The sequence below is a fragment of the Mesocricetus auratus genome, unplaced genomic scaffold (genome assembly GCF_017639785.1).
Source record: "Mesocricetus auratus isolate SY011 unplaced genomic scaffold, BCM_Maur_2.0 Super-Scaffold_100691, whole genome shotgun sequence".
NCBI lineage: Eukaryota > Metazoa > Chordata > Mammalia > Rodentia > Cricetidae > Mesocricetus > Mesocricetus auratus.
Window position 1 is genome coordinate 15,557,560 of NW_024429267.1, and position 20,118 is coordinate 15,577,677.

A 20,118-nucleotide genomic window follows, 5' to 3' on the forward strand; every position below is an offset into this window, starting at 1 on the left:
GGATGCTAACAGTTCTATTGTCTGTGCAGTCTTGCCTTCTAGTTTTCACATCTCCATCTTTACATGATATCTTCATATGGCAGACAGAAGAGTAAGTAAGAAAATTGTTTCCTGTCTCCTCTTACAAGAGAATTATCCCATTTTGGGACTCTGTCATGATGATGTAGGTACTGTTCAGAGTACTCCATTCCAAACATCATCATGTTAGTACTGATACAGGGAAATTTGGAGGGTTTGGTGCAAACATTCATTCCACAGCAAAACACAAACAAAAGCTCATCAAGTGTCTCTAGGGCCAACAAGATGGCTAAGTGAGTAAGGGGACTCAGCACCAACCCTGACAACCTGAGTTCAATTCCCAGAACCCACATAGTTCAAGGAGAGAAGTAACTCCTGAACATTATAGCATACCCATACGTACACACGTTCAAGTCTGTGTGCATGTGACCCTAGTTTTCTTTCCACTACGAGTCCATTAATGCAATTTTCTTTGCTGAAACTCCTGCTAATCTGCAGTGATTTCTTGTTCTTATTTTCCTGGCATTTAGACACAGGTACTTTTATACAAGGTACTTTCCACATACATTTGCTTAGTTACCTCACAATTTCTGTATTTTCTTGCAATTCAAACAGGATGATGTGGAATAGTGAAACAGCGAATCCTTTCAGTTGCAATACATTTTATGTAAAAGAAAACATCATATAATCAGTAATAACTTACCCTTTAATGAGTTACTCTCATTTCTTAATCAGCCAGTGATTTTTGTTCATTTCACTGTTGCTGCTTACAATTATAAGCTCTTTATATATATAAAACTCTGATTCATGTTTATTCATGTGTCTTGAAAATAATATCCATGTCTCTTTTGTTCATCATCTTCAGGGCTTGGGCCCATACACAGTAAATTACCCTGAAATGAATAATGAATCGGTCAGTTTGATAGAACTGTAACATATTATCTGCATAGGCAAATGGTGCTGCCTCTTATCTACATATCTGTTATTATATAATTAAGTATACTGTTATTTTCATTAGGAAAACATTACTTGATATAAATACATTTCTTTGATTATTTTACAAAACAACTGTATTTCACTAGTGGTCATTGATTTTAAGGGGAAACAAGAAATTTTCATCATCTTTAAAATGGAATTTGCTATTTGTGGCTCATTCCATGCTCTTTTGCAGACTCTATTAATATGTGTTCATTTTGTTACATGCATCTAAAGAAAAAAAGTGATTTAAATAAATCATATAGCCACAAAAGAGCAGTGTGCCCAAATCAAAGACAAATATAACAAATTTCATCTTTCAAAATGACTCTAGCCTTGCCTTACATTATACTACACATCGAATGTTTTTCTAAAGGCAGCCATATGGCTAACCGCACCCCCTTTATATTTTGGCCATCATAGTGTAGCTGCTTTAGATTTCCCTGACCTTACATTTGAAAACTTTTCCTTTCAAATTCTTTCATTATCATTTTGGAAGTACATCATGGAATAGAGACCTTTAAATAATGTCTGAGATTGGCATACAATGAATTTTGGTATAGCAATTCCTTATATGTTGTCTGAAGTGATTTCTCCTTCTGAAGACAATGTCTGAGGACCTTCTTGGTATTCTGTGAGTTCTGTGTTTCCCTGGAGCCAATTCTGTATCAGACGTAGGTCGTGGGAATAGTTCTCCAGTTTATGTTTAGATTGCTGCTTGTTCACTTATTTCTTTTTTTAGCATTTTAAAGCTTTTTTTTACAGTTTCCCTCCTACTGTTTTGTTTGGCAGAAGCTGTCTAACTCAAATAGCTTAAAGAAAAGTTCCACGGTAGCAGGGTGCCATATAAAACAGGATCCTATACCTATAATTTAAATGATCACAGATGATAAAATGCTTGCCATTAAGAAATACATGTTCTTTATAACTTATCTGGAAAAAGATTTTCTTAGAGTGGCATGTAATGTAAGAATATTTGAAATTAGTCCAGGTAGCCCCTCACTTAGATGGAACACACAATAGTATGAGAAAGAAAACACATTAAAAACAGATTTCCTGCAACTTTGGAATGTATCTGCTAATAGTAAGTTATTGTAACTATCATAATTTTTAAAGTGAACTAAATTTTTTTGTTAGTCATTAACTTTCTCTTTGGATATGTAAATATTTTTCTGTATATGAATGATTAAAATGAATGCTATTTTGAAAATAAGAATAAATTAGGTATGGAACAGTATATATATATATATGTATATATATATCATATGAAATGGATCAAGTATAAATATTATTTGTCCCTGAGGAAGATTTTACCTGTTGGAATAAATGGATAAAAAGTCTTCCTGGAAGGGATAAAAGTACATTTTTCTTTATGAGAGTAGAAAAAATTGTACATAGAAGACTGTGGCATTATTTTTCTTACAAGTCACTCTAGCACTTAAAAGTAGGGTCAAGGTACACATTGACCAGATCTCTGTAACCTTTCTATACACTCATTATACCGTGGAGGACAATTCATTCTTTATTGAAATGGAGTTATGATTACTGGATTGACATACCAAGTTTAAATTTGCACTTATGAAATGTCAGAGATCACACCTTTAGTGTCTGGTCTGTCTTAGTCTTTGTGGTCTGTTCTTTTTATGGAGTGTAGGTAGTAGGGAGGGAATAATTTTGTGGACATGATAGAGAGAGAGTGGAGGATGGAGGTAGGGAGAGGGAACAGGTTGCATCTAAATTGCTGGGTTAGGAGACATAGTAATATATTCAGGCAAGAGAATTGTCTCTGGATGATTTCAATAAAAGGGAATCTGCCCTATTTTTTGGTCTACTATATACCATCCCCTGCTATTTCCACAAAGGGAATCTTGACCAAGTTAACTATTTCCTGGTATTACCCTATTACACCCAAAATCCTTGGTTTTACCCAGGAGTCTTTGGTGTTATCTCAAAGCATAAACTGACAACCTACAGGGAAGAAGTGCTTAACCCAGAGTTTCCATGGACAATTAAATGGATCAAAATCTTTTGTGCTTAGCATTGTGCTGTTAGATGCTGACATGGAAGTCAATGCCACATAGTGACCTGTAACTCTCCATAATCATCATACTCTGTAGCTATTAGAAAAGTTTTTGTAATAGAAAGATATCCATTTAATGACTTCAAACAGCTTTAGAAATCAAATATTTCAAACTCTAAGAATATCCACTGGAATAGTCTTATTTTCCCCTCTAAACCGGCATCCCAAAGTATTCATATTAGTCACACTTCCTCAAAAAGACTGCTATGAAAAGACCCATTTCCTGGTGCTCTAGGAGCATCTTTACCTAGAAAGGTGTGATGCTAGCCTTTCAAGAAAATTGAAAACAATAGATGCTTTTTGCCCTCTCATTCTGTTTCTAGTATTTAATACACAAACCACAGTCCCTGTAGATTGCCTTAATGGATTCAATATGTCTTCTTTCACTGAATGTGTACCCTATGGCATACATTTTGTGTGTGTAAATGTGTTTGCATACATGTACTCAAACACTTGTAATTACCAACTATCCTTGACAGCTGAATCAGACAGGTTCTCATTGTGTGCATGAGAAATATTCCATAAGTTTAGTGACTTAAAATAATAATAATAATATTTGGTTTTACTGCTGTCTTTTAATCATAAACAATTCAGTTAAGACTATATTAGACATCCCAGAGACTTCTTAGGCACTAGTAGTAAGGTAGAGTAGATAGATGATGGTTAGAGTGAAACTATGAGGGCACAAGTAGCTGAGGTGGCTGGGACTGGCTCAGCACTACTCTTTCTTTAAGTGTGCTAAGAACTCTCCATAAGGTCCTCTCAGTGTGGTCCTTTTAGACATCTAAGAAGATACTTAGCAATACACAGTGACAGTGACAGGCATTTTATATCTAAGCTTGTAATCTGTATAGCATTGATTTGGCATAACCTGTTAATTGAGGCAGGTACAAAGCCTATCAAGTTTCAAAGAAGGAAGAAAGATGCCACTTTTTCTTTTTTAATGGAAGCATGACTTTCTGGAAGATAAGCGAAAAAGGAAATGTCATGGGGATCATCATTTTTTAAGTGTCGCAGTTGTTTTTATACCTGATCTAGAAATAATTTAGGTACTTTCATTTTCATACTAGTGATTAAAAAATAAATGCAGTCAACAAAGGAAGAGAGTCTGTGATCTGAAACACCTAAATTTAAAAGAACACATATGTTGGCTCTGGCATGGTAAGGGCTGGGCGGTTCATTCTTATATCACATGTTTGCTTCTAAAACTGATATGTGAAAGATAGGTGAAAGAGAGCCTGTTGACTTGATGACAGCTTGCAAAATGAGAAGACAGCAAACTGCCTCCACAGCCTGTCCACTACTCACACTTATGCTTGGGTTAAGGTAGACACTGGGGAAACACTGGTGAAGGCACATTGTAGGCATGACTTTCATAGCCACATCTGTTGGGCAAGAATCCTACACTTGGCTATACCTGTGTCTGAACGCATAGCACACACAAGAAAGGAAAGAACAAAGGCTGAGAATCACTCTTTTGAGAATCACTCCAAATCTCTGTGGAGGATCTAGTGTGGACTATGACATGCTCAGCATGACTTAGTTTAACTCACTCTGATTGCAGAACATCTATTTTTTGAAGGGAAGCAAAAGGGAGTAAAGCCTCTTCTCACAACTAAAGAAAATGTATTTAGTGCTAATTCATTATCTCAAAAAGATTTCACTTTAAATTGTTCTATTAAAATGCTTATCCAAATATGTCAATTTTTCTTTTGAATGGAAAGATCATGTGCTTAACTATTATGGTAGCTACTGAGTGGTGTAGTATGAATTTCCTTTCTATCCTTTACCAGTTTTATCTGTGGGCATCAGCACATCCTTATTTAGACTGATGACATAGATTTCTGTATTCCTTTGTCAGAAGTGGCCAGGTTTGTGTGTGTGTGTGTGTGTGTGTTGAAATCAGTGATTAACTTCAGTGCATTCTAAGGCTAACAACTGCTTAAAACTTATTCACAGATCTTTAAACTCCTTTGTCTCAGAAAGATAAGAAAACATAAACAAAAATTAGAGATATCATAGTAGGTACTATTTTTTCTGTTTTTGCGTTTGATTACAATTAATCTTCAATAAAAAATGAAAATCCATGTTAGTAACACTGGATTCTATTACACAGCATTAAACAGTAATTTCTTCTCTAAGATGTACTTTTCCTACTATGACAAAGGAAAAGCAAAGCTGACATGATTCTATCAATGTTATTATTGAAATCTTTAAATGTTTAAGCAGGAGATATAATCCAGTTTTATTTTAGCTTCTTCCTTCCTGTACTCTAAAATCTATACTCAGAAACGCATATGTTCTGTTTTTCAATGATGTAATAAGTTTGATTGGTTAGCTTTCCATTAACAAATCATATTTTCTTTTTCTTCAAATGTATAAAAGTATCCAATATGAAATGTTATAAACCATGGTTCCTAATCTTATATTCAGTCTTTTTTTGCATTTGTTGTCTTAAAATTTGTTCTTCTAAAATTATCTTTAATGTGATGACATCTTAGAGTACTGTACATATTATGTAATAAACAAAAACCAAGCAGAGGTATATTTTTTCTCAGAAATATTTGATCTTGACTTTTAAAATTACCTTTTTGGAATTACTCTGGCTGTTTTGCTGATTGGCCTCCTTTGGGAAGTCTACAGACTTAGCCTCCTAGGTGTAGTAAGCTGTGGGAGACACAGAATGTGATCAAGAGATCCAGAAGGAAAAGGAACTGGGGCACTTCTGGTGTACTGTAATAAATTCAGAGCAATTGAATTGATTGTGTTGAAAAATTTTTAGAATAAAAGACTGTTCTATAAGAGTAATGGATTTAAGGTTTTTTATTGTTAATGTTGAGGATATTCCTCATAAAAATGCTGTTAATTTAAGAATTTTCCTAGAAAATTTCAAATTTGACACTGAAAAAGACTATAGGTTATATGTATATATTTTTGAAATACAAATATATTAAAGTAAATTCATATTAGTTATGCTCCAGCATTAATACTCTTAATCTTAGATTGATTCAACTTTTATTATATCTGCTTATAATGTAAATACAGAAAGTTATAACTCAGTAGTCTAATGATAAGCACACACAAACTCACATGTGTGCACGAACACACACGCGTGCACACACACACACACACACACACACACACACACACCTTCCCCATATCTCCAGGCCCCAAGTACTTTGGGGATATCATTATGTCTATTGTTTAACTTGTACTTTGTAATGAAGAAGTAGAAAATCTGAGATCTGATTTTTACTCATTTCCAGTATGATGTGGCAAGCCTTTTTCATTTCCCAGTGTGTTGGATCCTTTCCACTTATTCACTCTACCATTTAGTGCTTTTATTTTTCTGTATTTAAAACTATATAGAGCTCTTTTTTAGACTCAAATTGAATAAACAGTGTATGCATAACCCTGTAATTATAATGTAAAAGTGGATGGGGGGATACAATTGCTTGGAAAAAGAGAACACGCAAAGGGATTTTAAAATCAGTAGCGTATGTATGAATGAGTTATAATCTGGTAGACCCACATAGCTAACATATGCTGGGCAGGTTGCCATTGGGCTGACACCCTTAGAAGGTTCACTTTCACTGTTTACTAAAACAAAAACCTCCAGCATCCATATCATACCCAAGACTCAAGCTTACAAGCAACAGTAATGCTTTCTAGGGTAATGAAAAAGGCTTTTGCCATAGCCTTTTCTGGATAAGGTCTGCTTAGCAGTTATTTAGTAACCCAGTAACCCAGGCTTATCCTCTGTGCTGCAGCTTTCCACAGTATTGTAGGCTTAAAGTGTTAAGAGTATAAAACTCTACTAACAAAACACACTGAAAGCAATTTACTCCTCTATTTTAAAAATACTTTATGCTTCCATGCAAGAAAGATAATAACAGTGTCAATGTTATTAATATATAAAATGGCATAATACATAAGAGACAACACAATTGCATAGGCACAGAAAGAAAATTATACTGAGAGCTTTGGAACTTCTTGTCCCTACTTCAAAATGATGTTGGGAATGTATTATTTTTAGTATGGGGAGAGAAGGCAGGTGGTTACAAAGGCATTGACCCTAATAAAGAATAACTAATGTATAATTGCTATGTTTATCTTCCTGAACTGGTAAATGTTATTGAATAAAAAAACGACTTTCATTTCCCCTGTCCAAGATACTAGTGTTACAGTTTTTAACTCACACATATATTCTTGTAGGTGGTATTTGTCTTGTAATATAACAATGGATATTTGTGGATGTCAGTAGATTATGATTAGAATCTCTTGTCTTTACAAGAGGAGGGGTAGTTGCAGTGGAATCTTTTGAGGCACATGAATATTCCACCCGATAGACGGCACTATAAAGGACCTTTGCATACAAAGGTAAAGTTGAAAAAGGAAGGACAGGAAATTATACACCAGACCAAATTAGTTTTAAGGCTTCTGGACCTGAATCTTGTGAGATTGGTGTCAGACCGTTGTAACTTTGGCAGCCAAGCAGGGTATTGGGCAAAAAAAAAAAAAAAAAAAAAAAAAAAAGGATGTTCAATTTTCCAGAGATTTCCTGTGTTTGTTATTGTAAGGCTGTGATTTATTAAGAGTGTCTTACTTCTTCAAGCAGACCAAGGTTTCCTCTGTGCTACTGAGGCTAAGATAGATGAGGTTTGTGCTAGGCGTCTATGAATGGGACATGGTTATAAGACTCAGGCTAGAGCGCTATTCATAGCTGCCTTCAGCACTTTCACCCAGGATTGTCAGGAAGCACTCGGGTCTCATTTTTTTCTCATTACCAAGTTTCCAAATGTTACCTTTAAGAGGAATTACTATTCATATTGAGTTTTGAGTTATAGGGTCTGAAACCACATCATTTGTGCTTTTCCACTAATGGATGGCATGTGTTGAAGAAACTGCATGTTTCCTTATCTATCTGCCTTTCCCACTATATCCCTGCATGTAGAAAGTAGCACTGGCAGACATGGCCAGAGGAGATGCTAAACAATAACTCCAAGCATTATTTGCTTTTATTTCAATGAGATCTGAATACTGTTCTGTCCTGGTGGAAGACAAAAGCAAATACCTCAAGATACTGGTGACCAGGGAGAAAGAATAGTTCTATATCCATATGTGTAAGTCTGTTTTCTGAAAAGTTTAAAGCAGTATGTTAAGAGAATTAAGAACTAGATATACCTAGAAATGCTATGGACATACTAAGAATAAACAACACCTGCTCATAAGGAGCCTCTTTCCTGAGGGTATAAAACTGGTGAACCCTCTTTCATAAAAATTATTGTGATACCAGATTCTATTTAGGTATGGCAACAAAATGTTAATTTCTAATGGTGAAAATAACTAATTGCATCACAGAAATGTAAACTTTAAAAATATGACAGGTATCTGTTAATTAAGTCTGAGATGAATGTCAGAGATCATTTTACAAAATGTTTTCCTTCATTAATTGTCTTTTTGTGTGACAATACTTTTAAATATTTTCTTTGTGACAGGAGGTGCTATGAAAGTTTTTAGAGGAGAAGAATTATTATCAAACCTAGATTTATATGGTTCATGCTACAATATTGAACTGTCTGGATAGATGAGGGTACTGATATCTCGCCACAGTGACATGAATGCTTTAGAGGATTGTCAACTACTTGGTTGCACTGAGTCCCACTCCATAGACCTTGCATGCTACAATACAGATCTACCTATCACATCTTTGTGATAATTGGTACAATAGAGACACGAATGCTTTGGGGATAATCAGCTGCTTCCTGGTTGGATACAAGGCCTGCTTAGTCAGGGAGGAATTCATGCCTGGCATTCAAGACATAATCAAAAACATATGGTTGGTCACAGGACCTATATGGGAATTTACTCCCACTGTCTTGCCAAATCCACATGCAGGAAAGTTGTCCTCTAAACATTAATGTTTATACCCATGGACTAGCGTATCTCTCAGCCTTGGTCATGGCAGCTTTTCCAGCAATGGACACCTATCCAAGAAGGGATCCCTAACTGCCTGAAATGTTAAGAATAAGTGACTGTGGAGTGCCTGGCCTCAAGTAGAAGACCATTGCCAATCCTCTGGGGGCACGGGGAATATTGCAGAGGAGCTGGTGGAAGAACTGTAGGCATCAACGGGTAAGAAGAGCACAGTGAAATGCTGTCTTCCGGATACGACATGGCCATTGCAGTCATGAACAAACAACAGCTTTGTCTGCTTTCACAGGGCCTAAAGAAGAAAGAAGGAAGGGAAGAGTGTGGGAGAGGAGACACATGAAAATATGAAAGGAAGAGAGTGAGAGTAGAGGAGACAGAAGAAGAGGAAGGGCCAGTTGAGAAGAATGGCTTAGTGAGAAGGGGATGGAGGATGTTAATGGGAGATAACTGTAACTACAGTGCATTGTATACACATGTGATATTGAGAAAAAATTGAGAAAAGGCCTGACTTGCTAATACCTTTCCATGTATAAGATTCAGACAAGCTTTCATGTACCAGCAGGTCCCACACACTAAATATTTATTTCTCTCTAATTATTATGTATTTTTGGTGTCAAGCATTATGCTCATCTACAACCTGCAGGCTTGACTCAATTGTAGGTTCCCCATTGTAACACAAGGTAAAATAAAATTTTAAATTTTATATTCTGTTCTATGTTCATATTTTTAAAAGGAGGAGAATATTTACTAGTGTTCTTGAAGAGTATAGAAACTCTGAGTTCCACTAAGCTTCAAAGTTTGGGTTTTGTATTCAAACATAGGGACCCAAACATAAGAATATAGAGATGTTAGTAATATTTAATTTGTATTACTTGAATACATTATATAATAGCATGTTTATATACATATATTCTTGTTTTTGTTTGGATTTTGTTTATACTTTAATCATAATTTAAGGAAGGTATTATCAGGGAAATGCTATAATATCCTCACTATTCAATTTGTGAGTAAGTTCTCAGGGTGCCATCTCTACTTCAAGTAAGCAAGGTTATGGTACCTTAGTTTGTTGGGTAGACATCCCTCCCTACATTATCTTCAAGCTGAAGCCTTGGTTAATCAACCATTTTTCCTTAGGATTAAAATTTTTACAGAAACCACATGAAATTAGGCCAGATAAACCAACCCCTGTATGGATTGATCACATGCTTTATAGTTGACATGAGCAAATCAGATCTTACATCTGTCCATGACTTCTCCTTGTCTGTTTGCCTAGTTCTGGTTGGCTATACCATCCCTAATTTGGGACTGCATCTTTGTGTGAAACTTCCACACATTTGGAGTATATTCCTAATGTTCACAGTCCTACTAAAGATGACAGAAATATGTTACCAACCAAGTGTAATGCAAATTTCAAAGGTTTGTATTGGTTTAGGTCACAGATTCTTTAACTGTGTTTCATAAGCCTATGTGGAGCTGTATAACTGAATGTGGGGATAGTAACAAACAAACAAACAAACAAACAAACAAACAAAAACATGGCAACAGCAAAATGTTCCCAAGGACACAGAAACCAAAGTACCTCAAAGTCAAACACATAAGAAACTAAGATGTCTCTGGATGCTCTTGTCTGTGTGGCATTGTACAACTTCACCACAGCCTTGGTAGTAATCACACGAGATGCCCACTTTTCTATGTCTGTCATCCCACCTTTCATACCAAGGAACACCACCTGAAACATCGTAACTCAGATGCACACTTACTGTTTTTTTAATGGTATACACAAAGGTTTTTGCATGTACAGAAACCTGATAGTTAAATATTGAAAACAAATTATTTTAAGCTTCCTATCATTATTCTTCAGCATGTATTGAATAACTATGCATTTGCATTGTATTGTATATGAATGTTTAACCTAAAAACTTGCTGTTTGAAGGAGGTTTGTGATATACTGCAGTAGGCAAATGCCTATAGTACAAGCATTAAAACCTGAGTTCATATCCCCAGAACCCACATAAGAAGTTGCATGGGTGGCACGTATGTATAATCCTAGCTTTGGAGAGGCAGAGCCAGGAAAATCACTGAGGTTTCCTGGCCAACTAGCCTTGTCCAATCAGTTAATTCCATGCTCAGTGAGAGACCCTGTTACCAAAATAAGGTGGGAAGCAGTAGAAGATAGTTATACATTCTTACAAACATTCATAACACACACACACACACACACACACACACACACACACACACACACACACAGAGTGTTTGATGTGGTAGAACTTTTGCCCAGTATCTGCAAGTTCCTGGGCTCAATCCCTATAATCAATAGAAAAACATTGCTTATTGAGTAGCTGACTAGATTTTTATAAAATAGTTCAATTTTGTCATGGTATTTAGAGAGAATTTACAATTTCTGGGATGGTAATCAACTTATTTCTGCAACTTTGTGCTGTGTATTCATGAAAAAACAGTATTTTCAATGTTAATTATAAATTTGAAATGTCAACCAACTCTAAAAGCACTGAAAATTTTTGATCTGTAGCCAGCTGCACCAAATATTCAGTCAACCATTGATTCTTTATGTGTAAATAATTCAGTATATCTATACTACTATTATACAAATATACTTTCTTTTTTAATGACTGATAAATTACATGTTTACAAAATAATTTAAAAAATAAATTTACATATGATTTATTGTAACTGCATGTTCACTTGTGCTCTACTTTGGCTGTGGTTTTCTGTAATGGTCTCTATCTGATGCAAGGAGACATTTCTTTGATAAGAGGTGGGGCCAACACTTATCTGTGTATAATGATAAATATTTAGATTGTAGTTAGGAATTATGCTGATTTAGTAAATTGGTCATTGGAGGTTCTGCTCTAAGAACCATGGCCTCACTAGCCTCAGGTATGTGGCTTGGTTTCCAGTACCAGACAGGAGGTCCCTCCTGTTGAGCTGTCCTTAAATCTAGTCAGAGGCCTGTTTATTACCATCAAGGTATGCGTGCCACCACTGTACCCTCAAGGATGTCATGCCTTGCTCATTGTTGTAGTTCATAAGCACCATAGCTGGGTAGGACGATTGTTTGCTTTCCTTCATTGAAATCTGCCATGGACCCTTCTGGTAATATAAGAATTTGTGCTCAGGGAGGATGATTTCAGGTAAGACCCAATTTGAATCCTGGTTCTGTGTCCAAAGGACTCAGTGTCTTCAACAATATGGGCTTACCTTTAACCTCTGAGAGGCAACCAGGGGCAATAACAATATCCTATGATGTATTGAGAATCTATTGGATAGCTCTGACCAACAACTCAAAAGGACAATTCTCATGGCTATTTGGAAGAGCATTGTCAGCTCAAATGGGAAAATTTTACCTAAACTATACATGCATATGTATAAACAGACTTATGTGTGTTATATGTAACTTTAGGTATGTAGTTAATAATATGATGCTTCAATGCCTTTTTCAGATATATTTACAATCAATGTGTTTTTTAAAAAGGCTATAAAATACCAGGATTAAGTTTTGAGTAAAATACATCTTTCATTTTAGCCTTAGTAATTTTTCTTATACACTCTTGGCCAAGTGCTGTTTCTTTATTTTCCCTTTTTAAATTTAAATTAGAGGCAATCTTATTTTATATATCAATCTTTGTTCCTTTTCCCTCCCATTTTCCCATGCTCCACACTACCCCCAACCCATCCCTGTTCTGCTCCATAGAAAGGGTGAGGCTTTCTATGGGAGATCATCAAAGTCTGTCACATCATTTAGGGCAGAGACTAGGCCCTCTCCTGTGTGTCTAGGCTGAGAGAGTATCCCTGGAGCTCAACACTCACTGGATTCTTAGACTTGCCTAAGAATTGCCTCCTATTTATATGGTCTGAATTTCCTACCTCTCTAGAATTCGTTTGTGATTCTGAATGTATTGCAATCATCTCACTACTTCAATACCCACCCTCTGTACCTTTATGTTGTCTTCAAGATTAATTAGTGTTTTTTGACTAATATAAACTCAATTCAAAGACGTGTCACAAAGTATGGCCCTATCTTCCTTTATATTCATACCCTGGTGACAAATGATGTGTTTCCACGGCTTCCACAATCATGCTCTTTACCAGCCGCTTCCATTTTTCAGTGATCTAACTTTTACTACTATATAGTGAGTGATTTGAGAGATAGGTGGTAGAAATAAATGTATGTTGTATTCACTAAGTTTGTGGATTGGGAATTTGGCCAGGACATAATGGAGAGATTGTCTTTATTCCATAGTATCTAGGATCACAGCCATATGACTGAACTCCTTGAGGCTAGAGTCATCTGAAGCTGCTTTAGTCACAGATATAGGGACTCACCCTGGTTGTTGGCTTGGTGTCTCTGTTCCTCTTCATATATATTCTCTATGAAGGCCTGCCTCTTTTGTAGCCATTGCATAGGTGATTTGAGGCTTTTTTCTACCACATTAGCTGATTTTTCAGTGTCCCTTTTTTATAATCAAGAAATCATACAATATTGTTCCCACTATAAACATTATTCAGAACAATCACAGTGTACCCAGCCTCAAGGGTGATGGATAAATATAATCTATGTCTTCATCAACAGGGAGAACTTAGAAAAGTATCAGAGACCAGAAATAGCGTGATGGCTGATTTAAAACAAAACAAAAGATACACTGCATCCCATTCAAGCTCTTAGTTCATAGTCCACTATCATAATTGTACTATAGCCAGGTATGATCTTCCTAATTCACATAGCAGCATCTGACTAAGTAACTAAAGAGGACCAGCATTTCCGCCATTTTCTTTAACCAATATTTATTTTCTTACAGTCATTTAGTAGCCCGAGGGTCAGATACTCATGATAGTATGGGGAATTTGAACAGCAAAACACTATGTATTTGCTGTCACAAATAATAGTGAGAACTATTTTTCTTTGCAACATGTGAATACCTCATTTCAGATATTAATTTATAGAATGTTATATATGTAACTATAGCTCATACAGAAGGCTAATACTATATTTGATACCTTTCTCACTTCCATACTTACATGTAACTATTATGTATTTAAGATGGCTGACCACACTGAAGTGATGAGAGGCATCCATCAGTATCCAGGAGTTCGCTATCCTGTCCTTATACCTAATCTTCAGGGTTTCCACCATGCTGTAAGTGTACTACTCTTTCCTCTAACATTACCTTTTTTTTTGTTTTGAAGACCTTTAAAAGTTACTCTGCTGATACACTAGCATAAACACATACAGATCAAGAGTCTCCATGGTATTATTAGAACATAACATATTCCCCATATAGCTCTTTCAGCATAACTATTCAATAATTTAACAATGAAAACACAATTCTCTCTTTTGGATGAAAATTTGAAAGTTTATTTTGTACTTCCCTATTAAGAAGCTAATGTGCCGGGTGGTGGTGGTGCACGCCTTTAATCCCAGCACTCGGGAGGCAGAGGCAGGCGGATCTCTGTGAGTTCGAGGCTGGGCTGGACCGATAGCCTCCAAAACAATACAGAGAAACCCTGTCTCATAAAAACCAAAAAAAAAAAAAAGAAGCTAATGTAGGGTATATCTTAAACACTTATTGATGAAGCATTATCATTGTTAATAGTCCTGAAATAAAGTTTTGTCAACATTTTTGGGCCAGCCTTTTGGTTTTGTGGATTTGTCTGTTAGCCTAAAACTAATCATTGTTACTGTATCTGCTTCTATTGACCTTATCCCTCTTCTGTTTTATTTATTGTGATCTGTGTGCTTTATGAATTTATATGATTTAGTAAGAGTTTTAATGACTACACACAAAGAATCATATGACTTTTACATAAAAATTTGCTGTATTGTCTTTACATATGTTTGTTGCAAAGATGTTACAGTATATATCCCTTGAGTCAATCAGTGTTTTAAGCTCTCCATTTGATAACTATGCTGCAAAGTTGAGGTTAGTAGATTATTCTTGTATATGCTGTTAGAAACATTTATCTTTCATTTGATTTGATATAATTTTATGGCATTATAAAATTAAAGAATATTGCTGTTATCAAGTCTTCAAAAGAAAAGAAGATCTCTATCTTAGAGAAAATACTTATGATATTTTCTAACAATAGTTTAACAGAATAAATGTTGGTTTGGGAGTTGTGAGTTTATAATGTAAGCATGGTTTAGTAGCTTTCTAACTACCTGAGACCGGATGGCAAACAACTCTGTGCCACATTTGTAAGATGAATATTTACACTTTTTTTAGATTAAAAAATGCAGGCAAAGTTTTAGCATTTCTGGCAATGAGTAGGCATTTAATGAAATAGAATTTTTATTTTAGAAGTTCAAATTTCACATTTGAACAATGGAACAAAAACAAGTGTCTTCTAAATGTTGGATAAAAGATAAATCTTTTTCTCTTCTTAGTGTATTAACAGGAAATCAGAGATGAGGGCATGTAAATCCTAGTCAGACAGTGAGTGAGACATTAACATGATATCTTAGAGTTGCATCTTAGAAATCTGGTAGACTTGACTTTTGAAAATGTTACTACATACTACAGTGTAAGTATGGTGGCATAAATACAACAAAGGGGCAAAGGGGACAGACAGAGTTGATTCAAATATTTTGGAGCTAAAGACTAGTAATTGGACATATACCTAGGTCACATGAGTACATGGTTTTGTTAGTCAGGATCCAAAGCAACGGAGGCTAGTTAGAAACTGTAGTGAAATTGGAAGGCAAAATCTAAATTATGAATAGAGAAAACATTTTTAGTTAGCAAGACATTCTCTGTTGGTTTATAAGAAGAAAGGAAAACAGAAGTAGTTTGTATTGCTGTCTTACAATAACTGGTTTAAAAATAATGTCCTTATGAAAAAATGCAGGATTTATTGGGGTACACATGTTTCCCCATAATTATGGTAAAGTGTTTTGAGAATAACATGATGAAAGACAGGATTAACTGGTTCATCATCACCGTGTTTTATGTGTCTCATAATCTCAAGATTTTGTAGTTTGTAGAATTTTCTTGTTACTATAAAATAACTTTCCATTTTAAAACAGTGTAAGTGGCAAAAAGAGAGGAATCTGACTTGCAGTCTTAAGGCAGTGTGAGAACATATGCATGCTGTTAGAGTTTAGTCTCTAGCTACCGTTCACAAGACATTCAAACATGGTGGCATTGGGCTATAATACCCTGTCTTTCAGGTTGCTGCTGGAGCCACTGAGATAGCAGTTTTTGGTGCTGCTTCTGAATCTTTCATCAAGAAGAATATTAACTGCTCCATTGAAGAAAGTATGGGAAGGTTTGAGGAAGTTATCAGTTCCGCAAGGCACATGGCCATCCCAGTACGAGGGTATTCATGAAATTCAAATTGATTCCATTATATCTGTTTTTAGAGTTCACTTATAAACCACTGTGATAGTTTTCTACCATTCACTAATATGTATATATAATATTATATCGAACCATATTTGTTTGTAGGAATTACTGTGTAATTATATCCCATTATAACAATTATCATGTTTCTAGCCAATGGAATGTGAAATCTAGTTAATATCAGGGGAGCTGGGGTGTGAATTTGACATTAAGATTCAGCTATCTAGATGTGGCCATCTGTTGTATCAAACTCACATGTGTCAGTAAATTACAGCTATTTCTTTTAATGCAGGTGTATCTCAGATCCTTATTCTTTGCCTTTTTATGTAGAAACTACATTGTTTTGGATAAACATTGCTGGCTTTCATTACATTAAGGGCGACAGAGGAGGAAAAACTGTCATAGATCAAAAACCCAGTTTTCTCTTTTAGGATTTTACATCGTTACTTTGAATTGAAATATCATGTAATGTCATTTCTGAATTCACTGTCTCGGGGGCTCTTGCAATAGAACCATGTGCAAACCATTAGAAAACAGGGTAGTGGAAAACAGAGAAAGGAAGAAGACTGTTAGCGTGATGGAACCAAAAGGGGAAAATCTGCATTTGTTTTTGTCTGCTTCCAAGGCCATCAGATGCAGTATAGATTTGGAGTTGTTCCTATACATGGCAAAACATGCAACAAATAATTGTTTTTAAAGAAAGACAGTAGTTTGTTTTCTAATAATCATATAAACCTTCAGATATGATGAGCATACAGTACATTCAGGGAATGGATTTAACTGTGCCTTTTAATTCTTTTAGTTGAGTTAAGCAAAGTCCACAGTAGTAGAATAATTCATCAATTAATAAGAGAAGAGTGTTGGCTTAATGATCCCCAGCACGGCAAATTTAAAAATAATAATAAGGTGTGTCCTATTTAGGGTGTCTATTGTTGCAATGAAACCACAAAAAGCAAGTTGAAGAAGAGAGGAAAGAGTTTGTTTGGCTTAAACTTCCAGATCATAGTACATTATTGGAGGAAGTCAGATCAGGAACACAAACAAGACCAGAACCTGTAGGCAGAAGCTGATAAAGAGGCCATTGAGGGGAGCTGCTTACTGGCTTACTCCCCATGGCCTGCTCAACCTGCTTTCTTATGGAACCTAGATCTACCAGCCCAGGGATGGTACCACCCACAATGGGCTTGGCCCTCCACCAATTATCAATAATTGAAAAAAAAGTCTTGCAGCTGGATCTCATGGAGGCATTTCCTCAACGAGGCTCTTTACTTTCTGATGACTCTAACTGTACCAAGCTGACACACAAAACCAGCCAGTGGGACTTCCTCTTGCCCTCTTTGGGATCTCCTGGCCTGGGGACTGTGGGCAGGTTGACTCCCCCCAGGCAGATCAAGCCATCCAGAGTTTGCTGACGTCTCTGTGCTAGTCCTGCCTCCGACCCACCAAAAGAGGGAGTGTCTCAGGCCTGCCTGCACCTATTGTGAGATCCATCAGAGTTTTGGACCTGCTTGTACCCACCGGAAGAGAACCTTGAACCTGCCACCAGAAAAGGAACAGACCCCACCTGCACCCACTGGAAGAAGGGATGGGAAGACAGCAACATAAGAACACATTCAGTAACAGAAAAACCAATATGACTCTTACCAGGAAAACATGAACATCCAAACACAGATAAAACAGAAGAGAAAGACCTTAAAAACAACTTTATGAAGATGATAGAGAACCTGAAAGAGAAAATGAGAAAACCCTTTAAAGAAATGGGAGAAAAAACACACGAAAATTTCAAGAAATGGAGGAAAAGGCAAACCAAAAATTGCAAGAAACAATTCAAACAGTGCAAGGCTTGAAACCTGAAATAGGACAATAAAAAACACAGTCTGAGGGAATTCTGGAATTAGAAAAGCTGGGTAAATGATCAGGAATTACAGATGCAAGCATAATCAACAGAATACAAAAGATAGAAGACAGAATCACAGGCGCTGAAGATACACTATGAGAAACAGATTCATCAACCAGAGAAAATCTTAAATCCAACAAATTCCTAACACAAAATATCTAGGAAATATGGCACACCGTGAAAGTCTAAACCTAAGAATGACAGGTATTCGAAGAAGGTGAAGAAAACCTCCTCAAAGGTGCAGAAAACATATTCAACAAAATCATAGAAGTAAACTTCCCCAACCTAAAGAAAGACATGCCAATGAAAGTACAAAAAGCTTACAGAACACCAAATAGAGTGGACCACAAAAATGTCCCCTCACCACATAATAATCAAAAATCCAAAAATACAGAATAAAGAAAGAATATTAAGAGCAGCAAAGGAAAAAGACCAAGTAACATATAAAGGCAAACCTATCAGAATTACACCTGACTTCTCCATGGAAACTCTGAAAGCCAGAAGGTCCTGGATAGATATTCTACCAACCCTAAGAGACCACGAATGCCAGCCCAGACTACTATACCCAGCAAAGCTTTCAATCATTTTATATGGAGAAAACAAGATATTCTGTGACAAAACCAGATTTAAACAAAACATATCCACTAATCCAGCCCAACAGAAAGTACTGGAGGGAAAACCCCAACCTAAGGAAGTTACACTTACAAAAATATAGGCAATAGATAATCCCACTTTACCAAAAGCCAAAAAAAGAAGCCGGGTAAATCCACATACAATACCACCAACAAAAACTAATACAAAACAAACAAGAATTAACACTCAATAGTCCTTAATTTCCCTTAATATTTATGATTTTAACTCATCTATAAAAAGATACAGGTTAACAGAATGGATACAAAGACAGAATCCATCCTTCTGCTGTATACAAGGAACACACCTCCACTTCCAAGACAGATGTTACCTCAGAATAATGGATTGTGATAAGATTTTCCAATCAAATGGACCCAAGAAACAAGCTGGTATAGGTATCCTAATATCTAACAAATTAGACTTCAAACTAAAATCAATTAAGAGACATGAAGATGATCATTTCATATTCATCACAGAAAAAAATCCATCAAGATGAAGTTTCAATTCTTAATATCTATGCCCTGAGTATGAAAGCACCCATATGCGTAAAAGAAACATTACTAAAACTCAGATCACCCATAAAGCCTCACACAGTTATAGTGAGAGACTTTAACACCCCACTCTCACCATTAGACAGGACCACCAGTCAGAAACTTAACAAAGAAACAAAAGAACTAACAGAAGTTATGACTCAATTGGGTTTAACAGACATCTGTAGAACATTCCAGTCAAACACAAAAGAATATATCTTCTTCTCAGCACCACATGGAACCTTCTCTAAAGTCCACCAGGTAATCAGCAAAATAACAAACCTCAACAGATAAAAAAAATGGATTAACCCCCTGTATCTTATCAGGCCATCATGCTTTAAAGTTAGAATTCAACAACAACACAAATTGCAGAAACCCTACAAATACATGGAAGTTGAACAATGTGCAATTGCACCATTCCTGGGTCGAGGAAGGAATAATAAAAGAAATTAAAGACTTCCTAGAATTTAATGAGAATTTAATAAGGTACAACATACCCAGACTCATGGGACACTATGAAAGCAGTGCTAAGAAGAAAGTTCATAGCACTGAGTGCCCACATGAAGTAACTGGAGAACAGTCACACCAGAGAAGTAACAGCACATCTGAAAGCTATAGAACAAAAGACTATACTTATACTTTTTGTTACTAGAACAAAAAGAAGCAAACTCTTCTCAGAAGGAGTAGATGCCA

General features: G+C 35.9%; 1 protein-coding gene across 3 annotated transcripts in view; it reads left to right on the plus strand.

The window, feature by feature from the left end:
- The window catches only part of Hmgcll1 (3-hydroxymethyl-3-methylglutaryl-CoA lyase like 1), a 126,453-nt gene that overhangs the window by 38,345 nt on the left and 67,990 nt on the right, over positions 1-20,118 (plus strand). For all 3 annotated transcript variants that reach the window (XM_040739913.1, XM_040739914.1, XM_040739912.1), the window contains 2 exons: positions 14,070-14,165; positions 16,197-16,345. In XM_040739913.1, the coding sequence (XP_040595847.1) occupies positions 14,070-14,165; positions 16,197-16,345 (245 nt within the window). The remainder of the gene's footprint in view (positions 1-14,069; positions 14,166-16,196; positions 16,346-20,118) is intronic.